We start from the raw sequence: 20,924 nt of genomic DNA on the forward strand, positions 1-20,924 counted from the left end.
CTCCAATTTTGTAGACACTTTCAACACTCAGTGTGACAAAAGAAATCCTTGCTGTTGTAGTAAGCGTTACAATAATGGGGAAATTCATCCTAAAACATCAGTTCCCAGAGTGTGTTTAATTTCTCATGAAAACCTGTGTGCAAAGTGTCTGCTACACACCTTGGTTTGATTTCTGGAGTGGGTGGGGTTTTGTATCATGATTTAATTGCTTTAGTGGAACAAAGATGGATTAAAGAAGATGACATATCCCTCTTGCCTCCTAGAATACCTGTTTGTGTTTTTATCCAAGCGATTCATTTAAGAACCTTGAAAGTACCAGAAAAAAATGTTTTCTGTCACTAATACTATTTTTAAGTATAAGAAAACTACCTCACAAAATATTGGGGTAAAATTTTAATTTTTTTCTTCCTTTTTCTAACCATAGAACCAACTTCATACCTTCAATGATGTGTGTAATAATGAGTCATTAGTTTCAGACACAGAAACGTAAGTAGGAACATTATTATGAATACTTTAAGTGTGCTGTATGATTGCAGTTCTTCTGTATTGTTGTTATGGGCTGTTATACACAGCGGGGGGTGGTGATAATACAAGGCATCTATTAGAAATACTCTAATTGGGGTGTTCATGAATGGGTTTAAGTGGTAACTTTGAAAATATTTCTAAATGTTTCTGGGATTTTTACTGTTTTAAAAGACAGAGTCAAGGTAACCTTTAGAAGAATGTAGATACTGAAATACTAAATACGTATAATGGGCTGTTACCTCCATTGTGATATATAAATAAGAACCTGCTAATTCATAATGAATTAGTATTTTTGCTGTTTTCTCATTTCTTCTGATTATTTAGTTAACTAAGGCTTGTCTTGCCATCACTGGCTCCCAGGCTTCTTACTAGTTTTCCACTGAGTCTGTGAGGCTATACTATTTATTGTTTTTCTTCAGAGTCCTTGTTTGTATAATTCAGGTGCATTTAACAATTCTAAAGGGGAAATCCTATAAATCTTTGAAAATATTCATGTGTGGGATTGTGTTCCAGTGAGAAAACGTGTTTGTTTTTGTAGTAACTCTATACTTAACGTTAGAACTGTCTAGAGTTTAGACAAGAGTATGTCTTTAGGTGGCTGAAATAACTGTTCTTTTGGAATAATAGGCAAAGTATGTAAAATGTAGGATTTTGCTTGTGATAGACTCTTTACCTTTATCATGAGGTGTGATGATGCTCTTTCCATTTATCTTGGGGGTTATATCCATGTGCGTTCCTGTCTCGCTGCCGACACACACTCTCCGCTACCTTTTGCTCGGTAATGAGAAGTCTGTTACAGCAGCAGTTGACTTGCTTTTTTGTCTGGGTAGCTTTATTGTAGGTGGTTTTATTTAACATCTGCTTATTGACCTCTGTCAACATTTAGGACTCCAAGACTGTAGAGTTCATGTAAATAACGACTTGAATATTTGAAGTGAAATTTATGGTAGTAGGTTGATAATTTAAAGAATCAGAATGTAGGGCAATTTTGCTTCCATTAAGAAGTGAAAATACCTTGAGAACACAAAGCAAATAACCACTTATGATCAACTTTCTTGTCCTTTGTTACTAAAGCAATAGGTGAACATCAACCCATGCTATCCCATTTATTTCAAAGTAAATTTTGATACATACTGTCAGAAAAAATTAAAGAATTCTCATCAAGTGTGACAGAAAGATCTTAAGATGAACTAACAAAACCTGAATGTAATGTCTTTAAGCTCATGTACATTATAAAAAACTAGCATTATTGTAATAAATGTAAGCACACATTTATTACCTTATAAACATATATTTATATAAAATTATTATTTATATATAGTGCTTTGGGAGAGGTGTTGGGTTTTTTTCCAGAGCCTCTAGTTCTGTAGCAGCAGAAGTAAATGCTATGGACTAAAACAGGTTGAGCATGTGAGATGGCTTGGTTGGCTGGGGTATTTTAAATGTTGTGCGGCCAGTTTATGGTGTATTGTTACACTGGGACTGCCAAATCTCAATTTTGTCTATTTCTCCTCCTTCCTTAATATTGAAAAGCTGAAACTGAGGCCATTCTTGGTTAGATTATCTTCTGAAACACATTGTGAATGGAATAGTTTTTAACTAGTAGTAGCTAATTAATGAACATAAACGAGAAGTTGCTCTACCAGTTAAACCTAATAAAGAGCTGTTTGATTTTCTGTGTCAAATGTAAAGAAGGAAAGTTATCGACAGGGGAAAAAGAGAAGGGTGCTTAAATTTCCCGGCAGAAGAGCAGATGTACTGGGCAGGAACATCAGAGTTATTTTAAAGCTGAAGGAAATTGTCAAATTCTCATTTGGGATATTACTTTCTTGGCAAGGGCATCTGTAAACAGCCTGTCATTTGAAAGGAATGCAGCATGAACAGGAGACCTTCTTCTCCACTTCTGTAGTATGTAATTTTTTTTCTTTAGTCTGAATTCCAGTCAATCTGGTATTATACCTGAGAAGTTGGTTACAAATCAGTATCAAGTGTTGTTGCTCATCTTCAGGTATCTTTTGAAATCACTGATTTCTTCCAGCCGAATAATCACAGAAGGCTGGTGCAGAAGGATGGGGAAAATGTCTCACTTCTACAGTTTGTTCAGTACAAAGCTTCCCTCTCATTAGAGACTCTGATCATGAGAAATCTTTGGATGAGAAGGCACTTAGGAGTTGGCAGTAACTGAATGAGCCGCAAAAGGAAAGCTTTTCATTCCTATTTTCTTTCCTTAGTGGAGAAAGGATGTCTGAGATTTATTTTGTACCCTTGTAGCCTCTGCAGATTTATCAAAGGAAGATGTTTCACATTATGTCTGGTCATCCCCATTATGTGTTTTGACTTTTCCAGATGCATTTGGAACTGTCAACCTTTGGGATTTCTCCTTCTGTATCTTGATAAGGTGGGTTTGCGGGAGGTATCTTTTTATTAAAAAAGAGCTATCTGTTAGTCCTAGCTCTTGCCTTTTGTTTGGAAGTATCATCAGGATTTTTTAGGAAATATTTCGCAACAGTAGCTTCCTACCTTTATCTGCATGGTTGCAAATATTTCCATGGTAGGACACGCTGAAGCATCTTCTGTCTAGGAAAAGATTGGATTTCACAATTTGCACTTGAAAGCAGCAGAAAGCTATGACAGAGAAATCTGTTTTCTAGCTGTAGGTATTTGTGTCTTTTTAGATTTCGTTTACTTGACTATCTTCTCTAGGGTTGAAGGTTCGTGTTTACTGGGGGTGCGTGTAGTCCAGATATGTGCCGTGTCTCAGTGACTCAACTTCATAATATCCCTCAGAGTTACACTTTTAATATAGCTATTCCTGGCTCTTAAGGCAGAATCAAATTCTTGCAGTCTGAGGTACTGAGGAGTATGAAATCTATTGAAGCTAAAGATAACAAGTGCAAACAGAAGAGTCTTCAAGTCTTTGAACAGTCATTCCTAAAACTGTTTTTTTGCTGATGTTGATTAGTGAAAAATGATTGTGCCTTTCAGGGAGGGAGATATTTTTTGGTGCTGGACCACAAGAGGAAGAAAAAAGGTGTTTTTTCCTTAATGATGACACTGTCAACTTGTAGAAACAGTGTGTGTAAAGAGATATTTTGTTCTGCTCTTCACTTGGCAGGCAGCCAAGGATTTGAGTTTCAGGATTCAGGTTGATGCTGAGACAACCTCCCACCTAATTTGGAAACTTGATTAACCTCACTTAAAAAGCTTCCTACCGAGTAATTTCAGGTGACCAGAACTCCTTTCACCTGTGAACAGAAAGGTCTGGACTATTTCTTCTCCTTTTTTTTTCCCTCTCTTTCCATATATATTGAGATATTAAACTGCAAGCTTTGTATTGGTTTTTCCCTTCACCACTGTTCTCTTTTCTCATGTGAACTTTTGCTTTCTTCATTTTTGTCTAAGCTCACCAACTGAATTTATGGCAGCGTCATTTAAACGCCTCTTCCCCTCTCTCTATTCCACATTCCAGGGATCTTTTCAGATGTTCTCTGAAAAAAATACTAGTAAAGTTTTTCACTCAGCTCACTAATGTTTCTTTCTAGTGGCATACACAATAGCTGGATAAATATTCAAGATTCTGTCAGAGTGGTGGTTTTGGAGCATCAAATAAGAAAATGTGTGCTTATAAGCAAAAATGTGAGCTTGAATGTGTGTTGGGAAGGTGCCTGCTAGATCCTCTTTGCTCTTCTGATCCAGTGTTTCCCATCCATCGTTACGTTCTAGATTCTAATTCATTGATTTTTAAAGGAATGCTGATCTTCATCCTTTGCCAGCTGCTCCTTAAATTTCTACATTTTTTCTTTTAAGGTTTTACATTCTATTTTTCAGTACTGTTGCTGACTTGCTGTTGTATTTCATCCAGTACTGAGCTGGTGTGTTTTTTGTAGCTGCGTGGTGAATTGTGTTGGGAATTGACTGGTTGGATAAGTAAGGTTTTCTTTGAGGGGGTTATTTTGCTGTGGGATTTGTTCCTGGATCTGGGTCATCATGTGGCTACCAAGTATTGCACCACAGCCTTAGATTAAAAAGTTTCTAGGACTTTAACCCAGTCCTCTTACAGAGAGGCATTCTTTGACCTACCAGCAAAATGTGTAAACTGTAGTTTCCTTGCACATAGTTTTATTTCCAATAATAAACAAAATTCAAGATCTAGTACTCGCCTTCGTAAGTGCAGTTCGCAAACATCAGGTTATATCAGGAACTGCACAGCTTCCCCTCTTCCCCGCAGTCTCATGGGATGCCTGGGGAAAGTGATGTCAAAAGTGCTTGAATTTCATTTCTTGGAGTAATACAGTTATTTTTGACTGAGAAGAATTGTCAGTGAATTTAAATGAAAAGTCTGAGGGGGAATTGGTGAAGTCTAGACATCATGCAGCCCAGTATGATTTCCAGCATGAGAAAGACTTCAAGACAATTGAACTAGAGTAGCTGCTGCCTTACTTTCTCATTCTCTTCTCCTCCCTCACCCACAACACGCACTTGTAGAGAGTCTCCTGTTCTCTACATGACTTGTCCTCTTGCCATCCCAATTACTAAATCCATGAAAAATAGCTAATACACGTTATTACCAGGGTGAACGTCCTCCATGCTAAGGTCTGTATGACGTCAGTATCTAATTTGTAAAGCCGTTCTTTGTACTGCTGCTTTCGTGTTAGAGGAAAAAGCGTATCTATACTTTGATCATAATGCATGTTTTCCATTCTCACTGTTTCTTTAGTATGAAGGAGAAAAAATTGCCTATAACCTTCTGAAGAATTTTTTTTAAAAGAAAATTTGAACATATTTTTACTGAAAATGGAGTTCTTGCTAAGTTGCCTAAATTGTTATAGTAATAGTTATAATTTGCAAATTGCTCTATGAACAAATACTTTTGAATTACAAAAAATAGAGGCTATACGAAAGAAATTTTAACATAGCTGGAAATCAAAATTAAACTGCATTGAAAAGTAATGAGAATCCTGCTTCAAATCTTTTAATAAAAAGTTATTCTAGGTTGCCCTGCTTACTGGGGCAACTCGTATCTCGGTGAATTTTTGTGAACGTGAGTGGATCTGAGATTTCTCAAAGCTATAGGGCTTTTGATAATCATTAAAGTTAAAATGGGGTAAGTGACAATATACAAGTTTAAGTCATAGGTTAATTTATTCGTAGGCTGGCAGTTTACTTATATGAAGTTCTGGGACTGCTTGTGAGCTTTCACTGCCTGAAGGTGAGGGAACATACCCAGGAGCTGGAAAAACCACCAGACAAAAAACCTTTTCCTGAAATGGGAGTGTTCAGGAAGTAAGAGACATCCTTCAGTTACATTTAAATTAGCTTTCTTTGGTCACTCCTTGAATCTGCTATCATAAACATATTTCTTAGTATATCAGAGCACAGAATGTTTGGCACTGGTGATAACTTTGTAATTTTCAAATGGTTGGTATTTAGTGGTTGGTGTGCTCTCAGCAAGTTTCTGGGAGAAGCAGTTCTTTCTGGGAGACACAAAGGCTTCATTCTGCCTTTCGCAAGGATCCTCTTGCTTTTTGGTCATCCTCAACAAATCCCTCTCAAATGAATGTTTACCTTCCGAAATCTGAGATGTCATTTTATCACAGTTGAGGTCACCAGTAGGATAAAGAGTTTTTTTACCACGGAGAATACATCTATTAAAAAAAAGGAATTCCTTCAGGAGAAGAATTCATTATTTCTCAGAAGAAAAAGGTTGCAGGTTAGAGATAGAGAACTGCCATACTGTTTTAATAAAATGTGAAGGAACACACTCTGTGTAGAGAGGTTTTGTTCTTTCCTTTGGAGCAGCTAACATGCAACATATGACTCTGGATGCAGCGTCTAATGGACATTGTGCCGCTAGCAGAAGCGTTTGGTTTAAAGGGACACCCTGAGCAGCATGTCTATTCACATTAACATTGCCTAGTGAATCTAGCAGTGTTTATCTGGCATTCTGTCTGAAAGCTACAGGTTTAAAAATTCAGATCCAAGAAGAAATTAAGTGGTCTTGGAACAAAATTACCTTCATTGATTTATGACTCGGGTGTTGAGGCTTTTGCCCTTACAGAGGACCATACACAATGATTTTTTTTTTAATTTCATGTTTCATACCCAGATTTGCATCTGTTCAGGTCTCCTGCATCTAGTGGCTGGATGTTCACTCATGTGACCAGATCTGTCTACTTTTCACATGTGCAAAATGCAAACTATGAGCCTTTCTGCTTCTATTTTGGTCATGTATCAATGTGGTGGTGGCAGGGGGGAGCAATGTTATGCCATAAGAAGGAGCTGGGAGTGAATGGGCTGCAAGTTCAGGGAACTCTTTTGCAGGCTGCTTTCTGTTCAGAACGTGGGTCGGGCACTCGTGATTGAGGAGGAATCTGTAATATCAGGTCCAGCAGCTGCCTGACAAAATGGAAAGTCACAAGAGCTGTAGTCTCTTGAGCTGTATGGGCAATCCTGCTATGGTCACTTGTGCTTGTCAGCATGGAGGCAGGTGGATGGGTGTTTTTAGAGCCATGTTTGTTGCTAAAGGAGACTGGTAGCTTATACTGACATGATAATAAGTTCCTTTAGCTGTAAAATCTGCAAAATCGCAGCTTGCATATGAAAAGTTCTTACTTCACATTTTGTTATCCAAGCCCTGAATGAGTCTGTAATGGGCATGCTCCGAAGTTTGGTTTGGACCAGGCATCTCTGGGGTGGTGGTTGGGTTTTGGTTTTGTTTTGAAATGACGCTGTAGTAAGTTTAGTAGGTCTGGATTTCATGGAACAGACCTGGCTTATCTTTTTTATCCCTCTGTGAGCAGATACCCTGTCAAACTGACTTTACAGTATGAGAACTAATTTATTAATAAGCCATAAATGATACTGCTGGTAAATTGTTGTACTTTGCAAGCCAGTCATTAACATAACTGAAACATAACTGAAATGTTAGAGGACGTTGTCTTTTTTGAACATTACCAGAATGTTTTTGAACAATACCTGTCCTGGAATTAGAACAGTCAGTATAGGAATGATGTGTGTTGAGGAGGAGGAACTATGCTGAGCTCATCCATAGGGATCAGGCAATTCAAAACAGTTGAAGGACTGGCAACATGCTGTGGAAAAGTGAATCCTGTCTGGGAAACCTGCAAAGGCAATCTCTTTTTACCTGAAGAATCTTGTTTTCTTATTGTGGACGATAAAGATTGGCAATCCTGGAATTTTAATAGTGACCGTAAATGTGACACAGATAGCAGTGGTAAAAATAATTCTTCCTGTAGCCCTGTAAGACACCCCCTGCCTCCCATCCTGTCCTCCCTGTGAAACAGAGCGCTTTTATTCCGGGGCCATTAAAACTGCAGGCTGTGCTTTAAATACTGCAATGTCCTCTAATTGCTTCTGGTGCCAAAATCTGGGTAAACAAACTTTTGCTTGAAAGGAAGGAATAAAAAGGAGCTTATGCAGTAGTTTACAGGCAGGGCAGTCCTTTCTGGAGGTTCAACTTCTGCTTTGGAAAATGCAGTTTCCTATTCCTATCCTGTTTGAATGTTTGCTTATGGGTTGGCAGTGGGTAAGGTTCTCATTTGTATCACCCATAACAGTAGGGAATTTTGAAGTATCTGTATGCTGCGTGCCTGTAAGTGTGACCGTGTAAGACAGAGGTTTTTAAGCTATATGAGTGGCTATTTATGCAAGCAATCTAAAAGCACTGAAGTGGTTTTCTTCAAAAAATAGTTTCTATCACACCCACTGTTGTGAGCTCAATAGTTCTGGAATTTCATTATAACTTGGGTTACATAGCTGTGTGCATCAAAATCCTAGCTGTGAGGTCTTTGGGAGTGCTCTGCAGGTGATCTGTGGTGCTCTATTAACTAATGACATTGGTAGAGTTGTTGGTTACGTGGTGGCTAATGATCCAGAGGTGAGAGTGGGAAATGTTGATTTTTGGCATTACTCTTCCAGTTAGGAAAATAATACGGACATCATTTGCATCCTACCTGAATGGATGAGCGCTGAGTGCGCTTTGTGTTCAGAAAAGTGTTCCTGTGCCTACGAAATTACAGCTGTTAATTTGCAAGGCGTGCTGTGGGACGTTTACACTTTCTTTTTTCTCACCCCTAGGTCAATTGCAAAAGAGCTCGCAGACTGGCTCATCAGCAACAATGTAGTTGAGCACATTTTTGGACCAAATTTACATATTGAGGTTTGTGTAAAATTACTGTTATTTTTAGTATAAACCTGAAGGAGTAACTTCTTGTTCTAGTAAATCTTTTCTCAATATGTTCTTGCTTTGCAGATCATCAAACAGTGCCAAGTGATTCTGAATTTTCTTGCAGCTGAGGGAAGACTCAGTACTCAACATATAGACTGTATTTGGGCTGCAGCACAGGTATATATGAAGTTGTTGTGATTGCAGGAGTGATTTAAAAAAAAAAAAAGGCAAACCAGAAAGAAGATGTCAAGTTGATTTTGTATTATATTCGTAAAGCGGAGTTTCTTTTTCTAGACTGTGTGTTTTGCTGATCAAAATTTTAAGTTAGGTGACTGCTGCAATTACTGTTTCTTCTTTAGGTGCAAGAATTCACCTAGGGTAGTTTATACAAGAAAAGGCGAAGTTGTGTAGCAATAGTGTTTTCCCTAAGAATGGGGATGAAGATTGTAGGGTCGAGGTAATATTTTTACTGTTGTGCTGAATTGCCTGGCTCCTGTGTATTGTGGCTTCCACTTCTGTTACTCCTGGTGAGAAAAATTAGCCGAAAATTGCGGCAGTGAAGTTTACAGCCGTGCTAGAGTGCTGGTGTTGAAGTCTGTAGAAGGCACTGAGATTTATTTATTGCTTGCTAAACCTGGCAACTCTAATAGGCTTTTTCCTTCAGAAAGATATATTTGTTTGCTACTTTTAATGAATTGCTATGCTTTCTTTTTTAGGTTGTGAAATTTTTTATTTAGGGGATTTGAATACAGTAGGCATTTTGATTTCTGTTGCGGAAACTCTTTTTCCATTGTTTCATTCTGCCTTTTTATTATAAGAACAACAACAACAGCAAGAAAAGTAAACAAACAAAAAAACCCAAAGCAAAACCAACCAAACAAAACCAAACTGAAACAGAAAAGCTCCTCAGGGTTTCAGTGTCAATTGTCCTGGAAAACAGACTAAAAAATGAAGGTCAGAGAAATAAAATTGATCTTCTTGAACACATACAGGGAACATACTTTTATACAAGTTGGAAATTGAATTTTTTTTTTTTTAATGTTCCGTATTTGTCTGTAACTTGTTTCAATCAAATGCTAATATATACAAACTCTGAAACCCCTGTAGTCCATTGTCATTATAACATGCAGCTGGTATGTTAATAAATGCTCATTGTAACAGCATTCACTCTAATAGACTCCAACAATTTTCTCTATCGGAGTGATTAATAATTACTTCTTTCATTTACATTGGTAAAGCGATATTTTGCCTTCCTCCATGTTTTCACATATGTAGTAAATCACACTAGTCTTAGACCTCTGGATTTTTTCTGTCTTTTGTGGTATTTTAAGAACTTAATTCTCTTACAGTTCACATGTTCATTTTGACATACTGACATTTTCAAATATGTGTGTTTGAACTCAGAATTAAGTATGTCCTGGTTACTTCCTGTAAAAGGTTCAAATCTCTTAATGTTGTTTAAAAGGCTGACACCTTTAGACTAAAAGAAGGCCTTAAAGAATATATTTTCCACTTTTTAAACTAGCTTTTTGACAAAAATTTATCTTCTCTGAGTTGAAGCAGGTATCTCAAGGTGTTTAAATGTGTCCTTGTATAGAACCCACATAATCTCATTCCAGTTTGAGTCCTGTGAAAGATGGCCTGTACCCCATATACTGCTGACACAGATACATACCAGGAAGGCAAAATAAAATAAATAAAGAATGAAAAAAACCCTGTTGAGGTGCATATGTGGTTAAACATGTTTTTTTCTAGAGGCTTCCTGTAACCATTGTTTTATTTATTGAATATCAAGCTCCTTACAAACACAATAAAACCCCTCTTGAGTGGCTATGAAAAGCAGCATGTAACCTAAGAGGAAGCTTCTAGAAGCACTCTCACTTTAATGTGTAAACAGAGTAGTTAGGTAAAGAGATTGTCACGTTTTTTGACGTCCATTACTGGAAAGGCAAACGGATTATCCATAGTCCTCACACAGCTCACAGCGTCTGTTCTCTCTGTCCCGTATTACTGTGTAATGTCTCTATTTGTATTTACCACTGCTAATAACAGAATCGTTGTAAATATTAATTCCCTCGGGATTTAGTATACTCTCTAATATTTTAGAAGCTATATTTAAAATACAGAATAAGCTTCCAGTTCTTCTTTTCTCTAAACCTCTCAGAACTGGAACTAAGGAAGATACTGTTACATTTGATTTCACTAAACTGTGCGTGCTTTACAGTGGGAAAATGGAGTTTAGTCAAAATTGCAAGTCTGGTGTAGCTTGGAATTACTGGACTAGTGCTTCCTCAGAATTAATGCAAAGATGTTGTTTAAATGCTGCAGTTTTATCAGTCTTTGGATTTATTTTTAAAAGTTTCTTTAGCTGTTCCTGTTATCAACTCTGTTTGTTTGTACTTTGCAGCTAAAGCACTGCAGTCGTTACATACATGACTTGTTTCCTTCTCTGATCAAAAACTTGGACCCTGTCCCACTTAGACATCTTCTTAACCTAGTGTCAACTCTTCATCCAAGTGCTCACACTGAACAGGTAAAGACAAAGCGAAGAGGGGCACTGTAACGAGGAAAGAAGTTATGTTGGTATGTTAAACGAGCATGGTGGGTTTGTCTTCCTCAAGGAATGCCTGTGGAAGTAATACTCACCAGTGCATACGAGAGGAAATCCTATGGGTAGAGTTGTCATGTTTCTTCAAGGAGGCCTTTCCTGGCTTTTGAGTTAGAGTCTTTTTCAGGGATTTTTGAAAACTGCATAAGCACTTCCTGTCTGAAGTTAAAAAGTGCTTCACAGACATTGTTTTGTGCATTCGTTTGTTTTGGTGAACTGTATTACTTACGTACAGAAAAACGAACAGTGGATCTTTGCATACAAAACCTACTGCTTCTTAATGGCGCTGTTATCTGGTTTTGCTTATAGACCTTGTATTTGGCATCGATGCTTATAAAAGCCCTGTGGAATAATGCACTAGCAGCTAAGGCTCAGCTGTCAAAACAAAGCTCTTTTGCATCTTTACTGAGTACCAACCTACCTATGGGAAACAAGAAAGGTATGTGGTTTTCCAAGAGATCTGGTAGTTAATTTTTCAGTTTTCATAGTCTCCTTGTTGACTTTGGACAAAAAAGATGTATAGAACTTTCTGCTTGTGGTGTTTATAGAGACATTCTGGCATATTTTTTGAGCAGAAGTGGATGATAAAGAGGAAAGCATTAAAGCTTTGTGCGTGCATTGGGAAGCTTTCTATTTCAGATCAATTCTGTTTGTGTATCTAAAGTAGTGTGTATTTTTCTTTTTTTTTTTTAAATTCAGTTAACTCCTCAGTTAACTATTCTTGTTCTGCTGAACATCTGTAACTTACATAGCTACATAAAAACTTACAAAAACTTACCTAATTTTTACCTAGTTTTTGATATGACATGCTGTTCCTGGTTTTCGGTTTTTTTTTTTTACTTGACTGTGTGTTTCCCCACAGTCGTTACTAAAGGTGCTGCCAAGCCATTTTACTGTTGTTTCCCTTTCTTTCCTACTGCTGATTTTTATGAATCATGGACAACTATATGCTGACAAAAAGATTTTTAGTCACTTATTTTTCCATCCTGCTTTTTTCCTTCAGAAGAAGAGGAGCTCAGAAGAGCAGCCCCTTCACCTTGTAAGTATAGTTTTAGAAGTACACCAAATCTGATACGTTTGAAACAACAGTGTTTTTCTACAGCTATCGAATTTGAATCGAAGAAGAACTAGTAAAAGTTTGAAATTATGTTTTTTAGAAGTCAAATAATATTGTATTTCGCGTAGAATCTAGGAAATCTGTATAGCTGTGCTATACACTGGCAAGAAGAGACATCAGAATACAAATTTTGTAGTAAAATGCTGTGTTCTGAAAAGAATTTTAGTGTTTGAGTACCCAGGTTGTTTGGGTTATGTCCCTTCTACAGCTCTTTGCAGGAAGAATGCTGTTGAGTTCAACATTTGAGGCAGATTTATGCAATGCTGTTACATTCCAATTAATATATATGACCAAGTAACTGGGAAATGTGGTTTTGAACTAGGGTCACCAGCAGCAAGCCCTCAAAGTAGCGACAACAGCGACACGCATCAGAGTGGAGGCAGCGATATTGAAATGGAAGAACAGCTTATTAACAGGACAAAACACGTCCAGCAGCGACTTTCAGATACAGAGGTAAGAGAGTAAGTCGTGGTCTCTGAGTTTTGTTACTGTGTTGACTATTACTAGCTGTGGCAATAGTATTTTTTCCGTATTAGTTTCACAACCTGAACAGGTATGTAACATGTATGCTTACCCGCAGCAGAATAGTGGGTAGCTAGAATCTTATGTTCCGGGCAGTTTACATAGAATGTATTTTTGCCCATGAGCAAGTGCACTACCAAAAACCGCCTCAAGCAGATAATTTAAATCGCCTTTCAGTAAGATGAATCTCTTGGTAAGGGATTGCGTGACATATTGTTTGTGTCGTACTGTCACTCTGCGTGCAGAGCCTGTTAGGAATAAGGTAATGCAAAAATGAAATTATTAAGTCCGAGTCTTGCTGAGAGTGCTTTGTCACTGGCAGCCGAATTGAAAAAGAATGAATGGAATCTTGGAGATGTGACGCGTTTCCTCATAAATGAAGAATGGTGTTTGAGTGATGGTCGTGTGTGTACAGTGCTGTATTGTTTTTCCACTGAATGATGATGATGTTGATCGTGTATTGTCAGTGGTGTATTATTTTCCACCAGTCTGAAAACAAATATTAATAATTTCAGGAATCCATGCAAGGAAGCTCTGATGAGACAGCCAACAGTGGTGAGGATGGCAGTAGTGGTCCTGGTAGTAGCAGTGGCCACAGTGATGGATCCAGTAACGAGGCCAACTCCAGTCACGCAAGCCAGTCTGCCGGAAGCCCCGGCAGCGAGGTGCAGTCTGAAGACATTGCAGATATCGAAGCTCTGAAAGAGGAGGAGGATGAAGAGGAAGAAGATAGGAGTCACAATCACCAGAAGAGCAGTAGGAGCACAGATCTGCGCAGCAGGAAACTGGAATCACAAACTGGCATTTGTCTGGGAGATTCACAAGGGGCGTCGGAGAGGAGTGGTGCAAATAATGGGGCAGGGAAGGACCACGTTTTTAACACTGACTCTGTGACACCGGTAGATAATCGAATTAGAATGCTCGATGCTTGTTCTCATGCTGAGGATGCAGAGCACGATATGACAGGGGAAATGAGCACTGCTCACATTTCACAAGGGTCTCAAGATTCTTGTATAACTCACACAGGGGACTTCCTTGGGGAAACTATTGGAAATGAATTATTTAACTGTCGACAGTTCATTGGGCCCCAGCATCATCACCACCACCACCACCACCACCATCACCACGATGGGTAGGTAGCTTGGCATGCCTTCTGATTCCTTCTCAAACACAAATAAAAGCAGCAGCAAAATTCTCCATTTGGGCAGAAATTTGTATGAATGTTTTGCTGTAGTTCAGGATAATTTGTCTGAGGGGATGATAGCTGTCGGAGATAGTTACATAGAAATCTGTTTTGTTAACATCTGATAAAGTTCTTTTTAAAGTTTTTGCATCGACTAAATGAAACAACATTTAAGAAAATTTTAAAATCGTTTTGGAAAATGCTGTATTTAGTTAACATTAAAGAAGTCAAACCAATCATGGTAATGAGACCTTCAGTTTATCTGTAAGTGTTTTCCAAACTCACATGAAGGTCTGTTGTTCAAACAGATGATTCATCCTAGCTTTACCTTTAGGGAGATATCTGCTCACTTTTAGTCTGCAGTGAAGAACTTCCTCTTTGATAGTGTCCATTCTAATATCCTTCTTTTCCAGGCATATGGTTGATGATATGCTGAGTGCAGATGATGTCAGCTGTAGTAGTTCCCAAGTCAGTGCAAAATCAGAGAAAAATATGGCTGATTTTGATGGGGAAGAGTCAGGCTGTGAAGAAGAGCTTGTACAGATCAATTCACATGCTGAGCTAACATCTCACCTCCAGCAGCACCTTCCTAACCTTGCCTCTATCTATCACGAGCATCTTAGTCAAGGTAAGAGTGATAAAAAGAAAACAGAAAAACTTTGTTTTTCTAACTTGGATTTATATAATTTTGAATTAGTCTCCAGTAATTAAAATAACCAAATTATTGCAACCATGCATGTGCATTTGCCCAAAGACACCACGGTGACTGCTGAGGTTTTACTGCTTCTCCAAGAGATTCATTTCTGTGCATTTTGTACGTTAGATGTAGCTGTGTTTACCTTTTAAATTTCCCCTCTCCCCCCCTCCCCCATTTCTACTGGAGCTTTTAGTGCAAGTTAAAAGACATAGAGGGACTAAAGAGCCTAGCACATGTTTTTTCTAGTCAGTTACTAAAATCAAAAGAAAGGTGGTACTGAAATGCAAGATTTTTTTTCTCTCTCTGAAATGTTATGCGGCTTTTCTTCTAGTGGGTGGATCTGATTGTGATTCTGTACATTTGTCATCTTAAATGAATTAACCATAATGGGCTGTACAGAGGATAATTTTGGAAAAATGAGTTAGAATATAACTCGATATCTTAGGGAGCTTGCCTTAAAGGGCATTTTCTGCTGTGTCGCCTTACACTGCCAACTCCTCTAGTTTACTTCAGGGTGCAATTTAAGACGATACTGAAGCGCTTCTCAAGAATTATATCATCTAGCTTTTGTGGCAGCTTTATTTTCTGTTTTATCCTCCTTTTAAAGAGAATGGAGGGTATGGTTAGCGAGGGTTTGACGTTTCTCTTCACTGGTCTGGCAGAACCAAGTTTGCGATCTTCCAGCAGACAGTAAAACCAGTACTATTTATATTTTTTCCTGAAACATAGTTTTTATTGAGGCCTAACATTTTTTGTTACGTGGAACTGAATTATAATTTCAGCCTGACATTGAAAATTTGGAAGGATTTTTTTTTCTGCATTAGAGTTGAATAAACTACTACAACTTTTTAGCTAGAGCATGCTGTAAATCAGCATATTTATTCAATATTTTCCCCAGATACTGCACATCCTACTGAAGATCCAAATTATTGTTTGAGCAAGAGGCCTTCAGTGCAGATTATTTTTGACACCTCTAGTTTTGCACGTGCAAATAATTACAGTGCTCTGTACGCAATCTGAATTTTCTACTTGACTTTGCCGTTACATGAAAATAGTATCAAATAGGAGATAAATGAATGGTGCCAGCTGTGGCCATACAGAAGGAGGAAGATGTCTATCAGTGTTTATGGAACATGATGAGTTTCTAAAATCGTGCACTTTGCTACTCTGCCGTATATAAAATATGATGTTTGTTTTTCCTGGTTTTCAGTTTGATATTATAGGAGACCATGCGGTATGAGGGGAATTTATTGAAATATGCCCTTTCCTTGCCTTCCAACCATGGTAGTTACAAAGGTACCTCCCTTTGGACTGCAGCACTACAGAAAGACTTAAGAAAGATTTTAGTTACACTGTGATTCAAATCTAATTAAATGAAAACACAATTGCACCCGCATCTGCAATTCTTAAGTACTGCTTTTATTGCTTCTTGCCATTAGCCAAAACCAGTGTGAATATTGGCTTAACTGCCCTGTTGGCTTCTCGTATGCTCATAATATTTTGTCTTCATTAAGAACTCATATATGGAAAAAAGGCTGCAATTACAATGTTGTTATGTGCACTATAAATAGCCGTGTTTACAGATAAAGCATGTTGTTGTTCATGCAATTAGGGAATAATGTTCAGATGAGGTAGTTCCTTCTATTTACTCAATAACGGTCTTTATATTTTGTTCAGGACCAGCAGTTCATAAACATCAATATAATAGCAATGCGGTGACGGACATTAATTTGGATAATGTTTGTAAGAAAGGAAATACCCTTTTGTGGGATCTGGTCCAGGATGAAGATGCAGTAAGTTGAATAACAGAAAAGACTATTTTTTAAAAGAAAATAAAGATATACTATTCAGTGACCTTTCTTTCTACTTGCTGTAGATTCATCTCTCTGAAGGGTTAATAAATGAAGCAGAGAAGCTGCTCTGTTCTTTAGTATGCTGGTTCACTGACAGACAGATTCGAATGAGATTTATTGAAGGCTGCTTAGAAAATTTAGCAAACAACAGGTAACACATTGTAAATTATCTGTTTTTAAATGTATCTATTTTTGCAACATACAGGAAAACCAAGTTGACTGTAACAGTTATTTCATTTTACAGGAAGTTAAACCAGACAAAAGCAAAAATATAAAAAAATTTTTTAGGGTGTGATGGGTGTATCTGATGTTCCATATTTTGATTCTATCAGTGCCCTGAATTTCTCACCTTTTGCATTTGTCTGTTCTCCCTTCTGCCAGAAGTCACTGCCATTCCGTAAAATCGGGTCTGCATCTTAGACAGTTGAGTGCAAGGTCAAGTGCCTTAGCCATAAGCGTTTTGAACGGAATGTTTAGATTTTACATGCAGTTGGCTGAGGAAGGGACAAGTTCTTTCTCACCAAGTCTCTCGTGAGGTCTGAGAAGCAGCTGAAGGTAGAAGCAACACCCTGGCCTCAGATAACATGATTTAATACCAGCCAAAGCTGGGAGACTCTACAGTTTGAAGACTGGCAAAAGTGGAATTTATTTTGATGATACAACCAATCGACTGCTGCGCATCACCTGCAGGGTTATGTTGTTACCTTTTTGCTGAGAACTCTTACTTGTGAGATGAGTTACAAGTATACCGAGAGATTAATTAATAAACGAGAGGTTAAGATACCACTGATAGGGAAGTTCTGTTACATGCAGTTTATGCACTCCTGTGTTCGACTTGATAGTTGTCTTTAGTACACACCTACTTGCATCTATAATGGGTTTCAAGCAGATTTATTTCTGCTATGTCATCTCTCTGTAGAAAAACCATACTCCTTTTGATGAAATTTCAAAAGATAAGTTTTCTGAAACATAAAAATAAGAATTTATCTTTTGGAATGTCAATAATTTTTAAATAAGAAAAATATCTACCAGTTTATCTTTATACTTGCCCAACAGCAGTGTCCCCAAGGTGCTACAGGTACAGAACTGGAAGCCCGTGTAGGTCAGGTTCAGAAGGCGAACTGGCTGACACGATGGTAAATATCACATGGGTATTTACAGTGTTTCAGTTAGCCTGTTCCCTCACTGAGCCTGAGCTTCTCCAAGTAATTTTAAAATGGACTATTTCAATTTTGTAACAATCATGTATTGCCATCATTTCTCTCTGTCTCCTTTAGATCAGTAGTAGTTTCACTTCGTCTTCTTCCAAAGCTGTTTGGTACGTTTCAACAATTTGGGAGCAGTTATGACACACATTGGATAACAATGTAAGTAGCCTCCTGTCCCCAAAACCAGCAGAAGTGATGACATTTAGGGGACTGCTGCAAGGCTTCCTCCTTTAGTTTGGTCCAAGTGAATGATGACCTAAGGTTATAATCTGTCTGGCCCAGGTGGATGAGCTTGTCTAATCACTCAGGCCTGGATTTCTTCATAATTCACATCTGTCGTAACTGAGGAGGAGACTGATTTCTGGTTTTTTTTCATCCCCCTTGCCTTTAAATCCCAGAAGACTTGCAGACAGTACGAGGCATCCACTGATAGTGTAATCACTTGATGTTACATCATTTTGTTCTGATTGTATACCCAATGCTTCTCGGCAGAATACAGAATTTGGTGTGTGAGGAAACGTTTGAAATGTGAAGTTAATAGTATAGCTCTCCTTACTAGAACCAAGCATGTAACTAGCTGGTCTAACTATAGAGAACGGACTGCTGGAACTCCTGGGAAAGATTACAGTGATTATAAGCAGTTTTTCTTGGCCTTTTTGACATGACATTTAAATATATGCCCAGTTCTGAGTTTTGGCTTAGACTTTTTCTGAATTAGGGCCTTTAGGAACAGTTTTCATGGTCTCAAAAGGGAGTGTTCTGTCAGTCCTACACCTGAAAATAACGCCATTGTGGAGCCTTATGGATGACAAGGACGAAGAGAGTACTGTACTGGAAAATACTCCTGAATTCATGGTAGATGGAAAATTCAGTATTTACTTTGGTTTTATGTGTATGCAATTTTCCTAAAATAGCTGTCTAATTTCTGTCACTTTTCTGGTCTTTTTAAGCAACGCATAATACTTTTCTGCCCTTTCAATTGACACAGGTGGGCAGAAAAGGAACTTAATATGATGAAACTTTTCTTTGATAATTTGGTACACTACATTCAGGCGGTCAGGGAAGGACGGCATAAACACGCATTGTAAGTACTCAACTGACTTGGAAAGTTTGGTGGCTTATGTTCTGAAGTGTTTCTTTTCTTCTGGGGCTTCTGATGTGTACTTTCTAAAGGGACATAACATGCTTAGGGTGACAACAATCCATAAAAACAATAGCATTTAAAATATTATCTTTTTCCTTCAAAAAATCCACGGAACAACTCGTGGTCATTTTTGTTAGACGTTGTGTTGAATATTTGTTTACAGATAAAACACAAAGGTTTTATGTATTAAAATCAATTTAAGGTGATTCAGTATCAGAAAACTGTACAAATATTTTAGTTTTAAAATCTGCTGTCATGAATCTGTGCAGCAGTTTTTTTCTGTTGAACACCTTCATCCTCCGTTTCCAATCCGTACGATTAAAATGAGGTGTATGTACACAAGCGATACAATTTCTAGCTTCCCAGTCCCAGAGGAATAGACTCTTTATGTTTTGACAGATGTCAAAATCAGTATGTAAATATGGGCATTCACGTTTGAAAAATATTGCTGTCATGGGTCAAATTTTGACGTCGTCGTACACCTTTATATTGCACATGGCTCCAGTGAGAAATTACTTCAAAAGCTGTTTAAAAGTGGGGTGCATTGCTTTCCACTGAGGGAAAAGGATATGTTGTTAAGCTTTTACCTTATAAATAGAAATAATATTCAAGTGTAAGTTATGAAAATATTTTTATAAAAAATGTGTAGCAGCTGGGATCAGAATTCATAGTAGAAATACAAGAATTTTACAAGTTAGGGAAAAAATTATGGTCAGATCCTGCAGGGTGCTAATGACTGCACTTGATACGCTTGAATTGGAATGCATGGCAAAAACCCCTCACTCCCACCCCCTAAAAATGAACAAAAAGGTACCTTATTAGTAATGACTGGTGTGTCATTCCACTTGTTTGGCACGGGTCGGTAATGTGTGCAGCTGGGGCCTAGACTATGAACTGAACGAGAATTACAGAAACAAACTTGCAAGAAAAAATTATTGATGCTTTTAAGAGGCATGTGTATGAGTGGGGAAAAAAAGTTATGACAATAAACAATCAAAAAACCTTCCATTTTTGTACAAATTTCAATTCAAGGTACAGCCACAGTGCAGAAGTTCAGGTTCGTCTTCAGTTTCTGACGTGTGTGTTTTCAACTCTAGGATCACCAGATCATTTCAGTAAGTATCTGAGGTTACCTTATCAGAGAAGGCTCACAGAGTTCTTAATATTCAGTGTTAGCTAAAGTAAATGTGATCTTTTAAACATACAGTTTTAAATAGTGTCTGATACTGTTTTAAAAGGGGGAAGATTTTTTTGATGAAAGCACAGAACTAACACTGGAGTTTAGATTCTGTTGCAGTTCTGTGAGAACAAATTTGTTATGTTCTCAGTGCCTCATTTCTTCTAAATATTAGGATTGTAGTAATTACTGAAATGAAGATAATATATTCTGTATTTGTGGATTTTGGTTCACATCCAGCGTATTCCCAGAGATCTTTTGCTGGAGTGCGCTGTAAGTTGTGATGCAAAAAGGAATAACTCTATATATTTTAATACTTACAGAAATTGGTTTACACTTAGCGAAAGTGGTGTTCTCTATGATAGATGACCTGTACAGATGCTGAAATCTTTTCACTCTAAAAGGATAAAACCAGAAATCATTTGAGGTGGCTGATGGAATTCAAAGTTCAACATAATTTTCTGTGGTTTTAGTAACCCTTGGTGGCTTTCCCTTCCACAAATTCTTCTGGCTGCTCACTTCTTAAGCCCTTAGTAGCCTTCGGTGTTGCTTTGGCATCAGCTCCGTGCAGACCTTCAGTGGGTCGTATGTTGAGGTCATTTATTAAAGCGATCAAGGGTAGTGGCATTTCAGGTAGCCAGAGCTGGCATGCAGCGCAGAGCGTGTCCCTCTGGTCATTAGAGTTCAGGAAGGAATGAGAAC

At 37.9% G+C, this 20,924-nt stretch overlaps 1 protein-coding gene across 1 annotated transcript in view; it reads left to right on the top strand.

Annotated features, from left to right (window-relative positions):
• Window positions 1-424: 424 nt before the first annotated feature.
• The window catches only part of USP34 (ubiquitin specific peptidase 34), a gene marked incomplete at its 5' end in the record, with an annotated part of 89,312 nt that continues 68,812 nt past the window's right edge, over window positions 425-20,924 (top strand). Inside the window, 14 exons of the mRNA XM_010151426.1 lie at window positions 425-486; window positions 8,623-8,704; window positions 8,798-8,890; window positions 11,121-11,246; window positions 11,631-11,760; window positions 12,325-12,360; window positions 12,761-12,891; window positions 13,476-14,092; window positions 14,557-14,771; window positions 16,518-16,633; window positions 16,717-16,844; window positions 17,971-18,060; window positions 18,890-18,985; window positions 20,078-20,160. Coding sequence (XP_010149728.1) covers window positions 425-486; window positions 8,623-8,704; window positions 8,798-8,890; window positions 11,121-11,246; window positions 11,631-11,760; window positions 12,325-12,360; window positions 12,761-12,891; window positions 13,476-14,092; window positions 14,557-14,771; window positions 16,518-16,633; window positions 16,717-16,844; window positions 17,971-18,060; window positions 18,890-18,985; window positions 20,078-20,160 — 2,005 coding nt within the window. The remainder of the gene's footprint in view (window positions 487-8,622; window positions 8,705-8,797; window positions 8,891-11,120; window positions 11,247-11,630; window positions 11,761-12,324; window positions 12,361-12,760; window positions 12,892-13,475; window positions 14,093-14,556; window positions 14,772-16,517; window positions 16,634-16,716; window positions 16,845-17,970; window positions 18,061-18,889; window positions 18,986-20,077; window positions 20,161-20,924) is intronic.

The sequence above is a fragment of the Eurypyga helias genome, unplaced genomic scaffold (genome assembly GCF_000690775.1).
Source record: "Eurypyga helias isolate BGI_N326 unplaced genomic scaffold, ASM69077v1 scaffold9685, whole genome shotgun sequence".
Lineage (NCBI taxonomy): Eukaryota > Metazoa > Chordata > Aves > Eurypygiformes > Eurypygidae > Eurypyga > Eurypyga helias.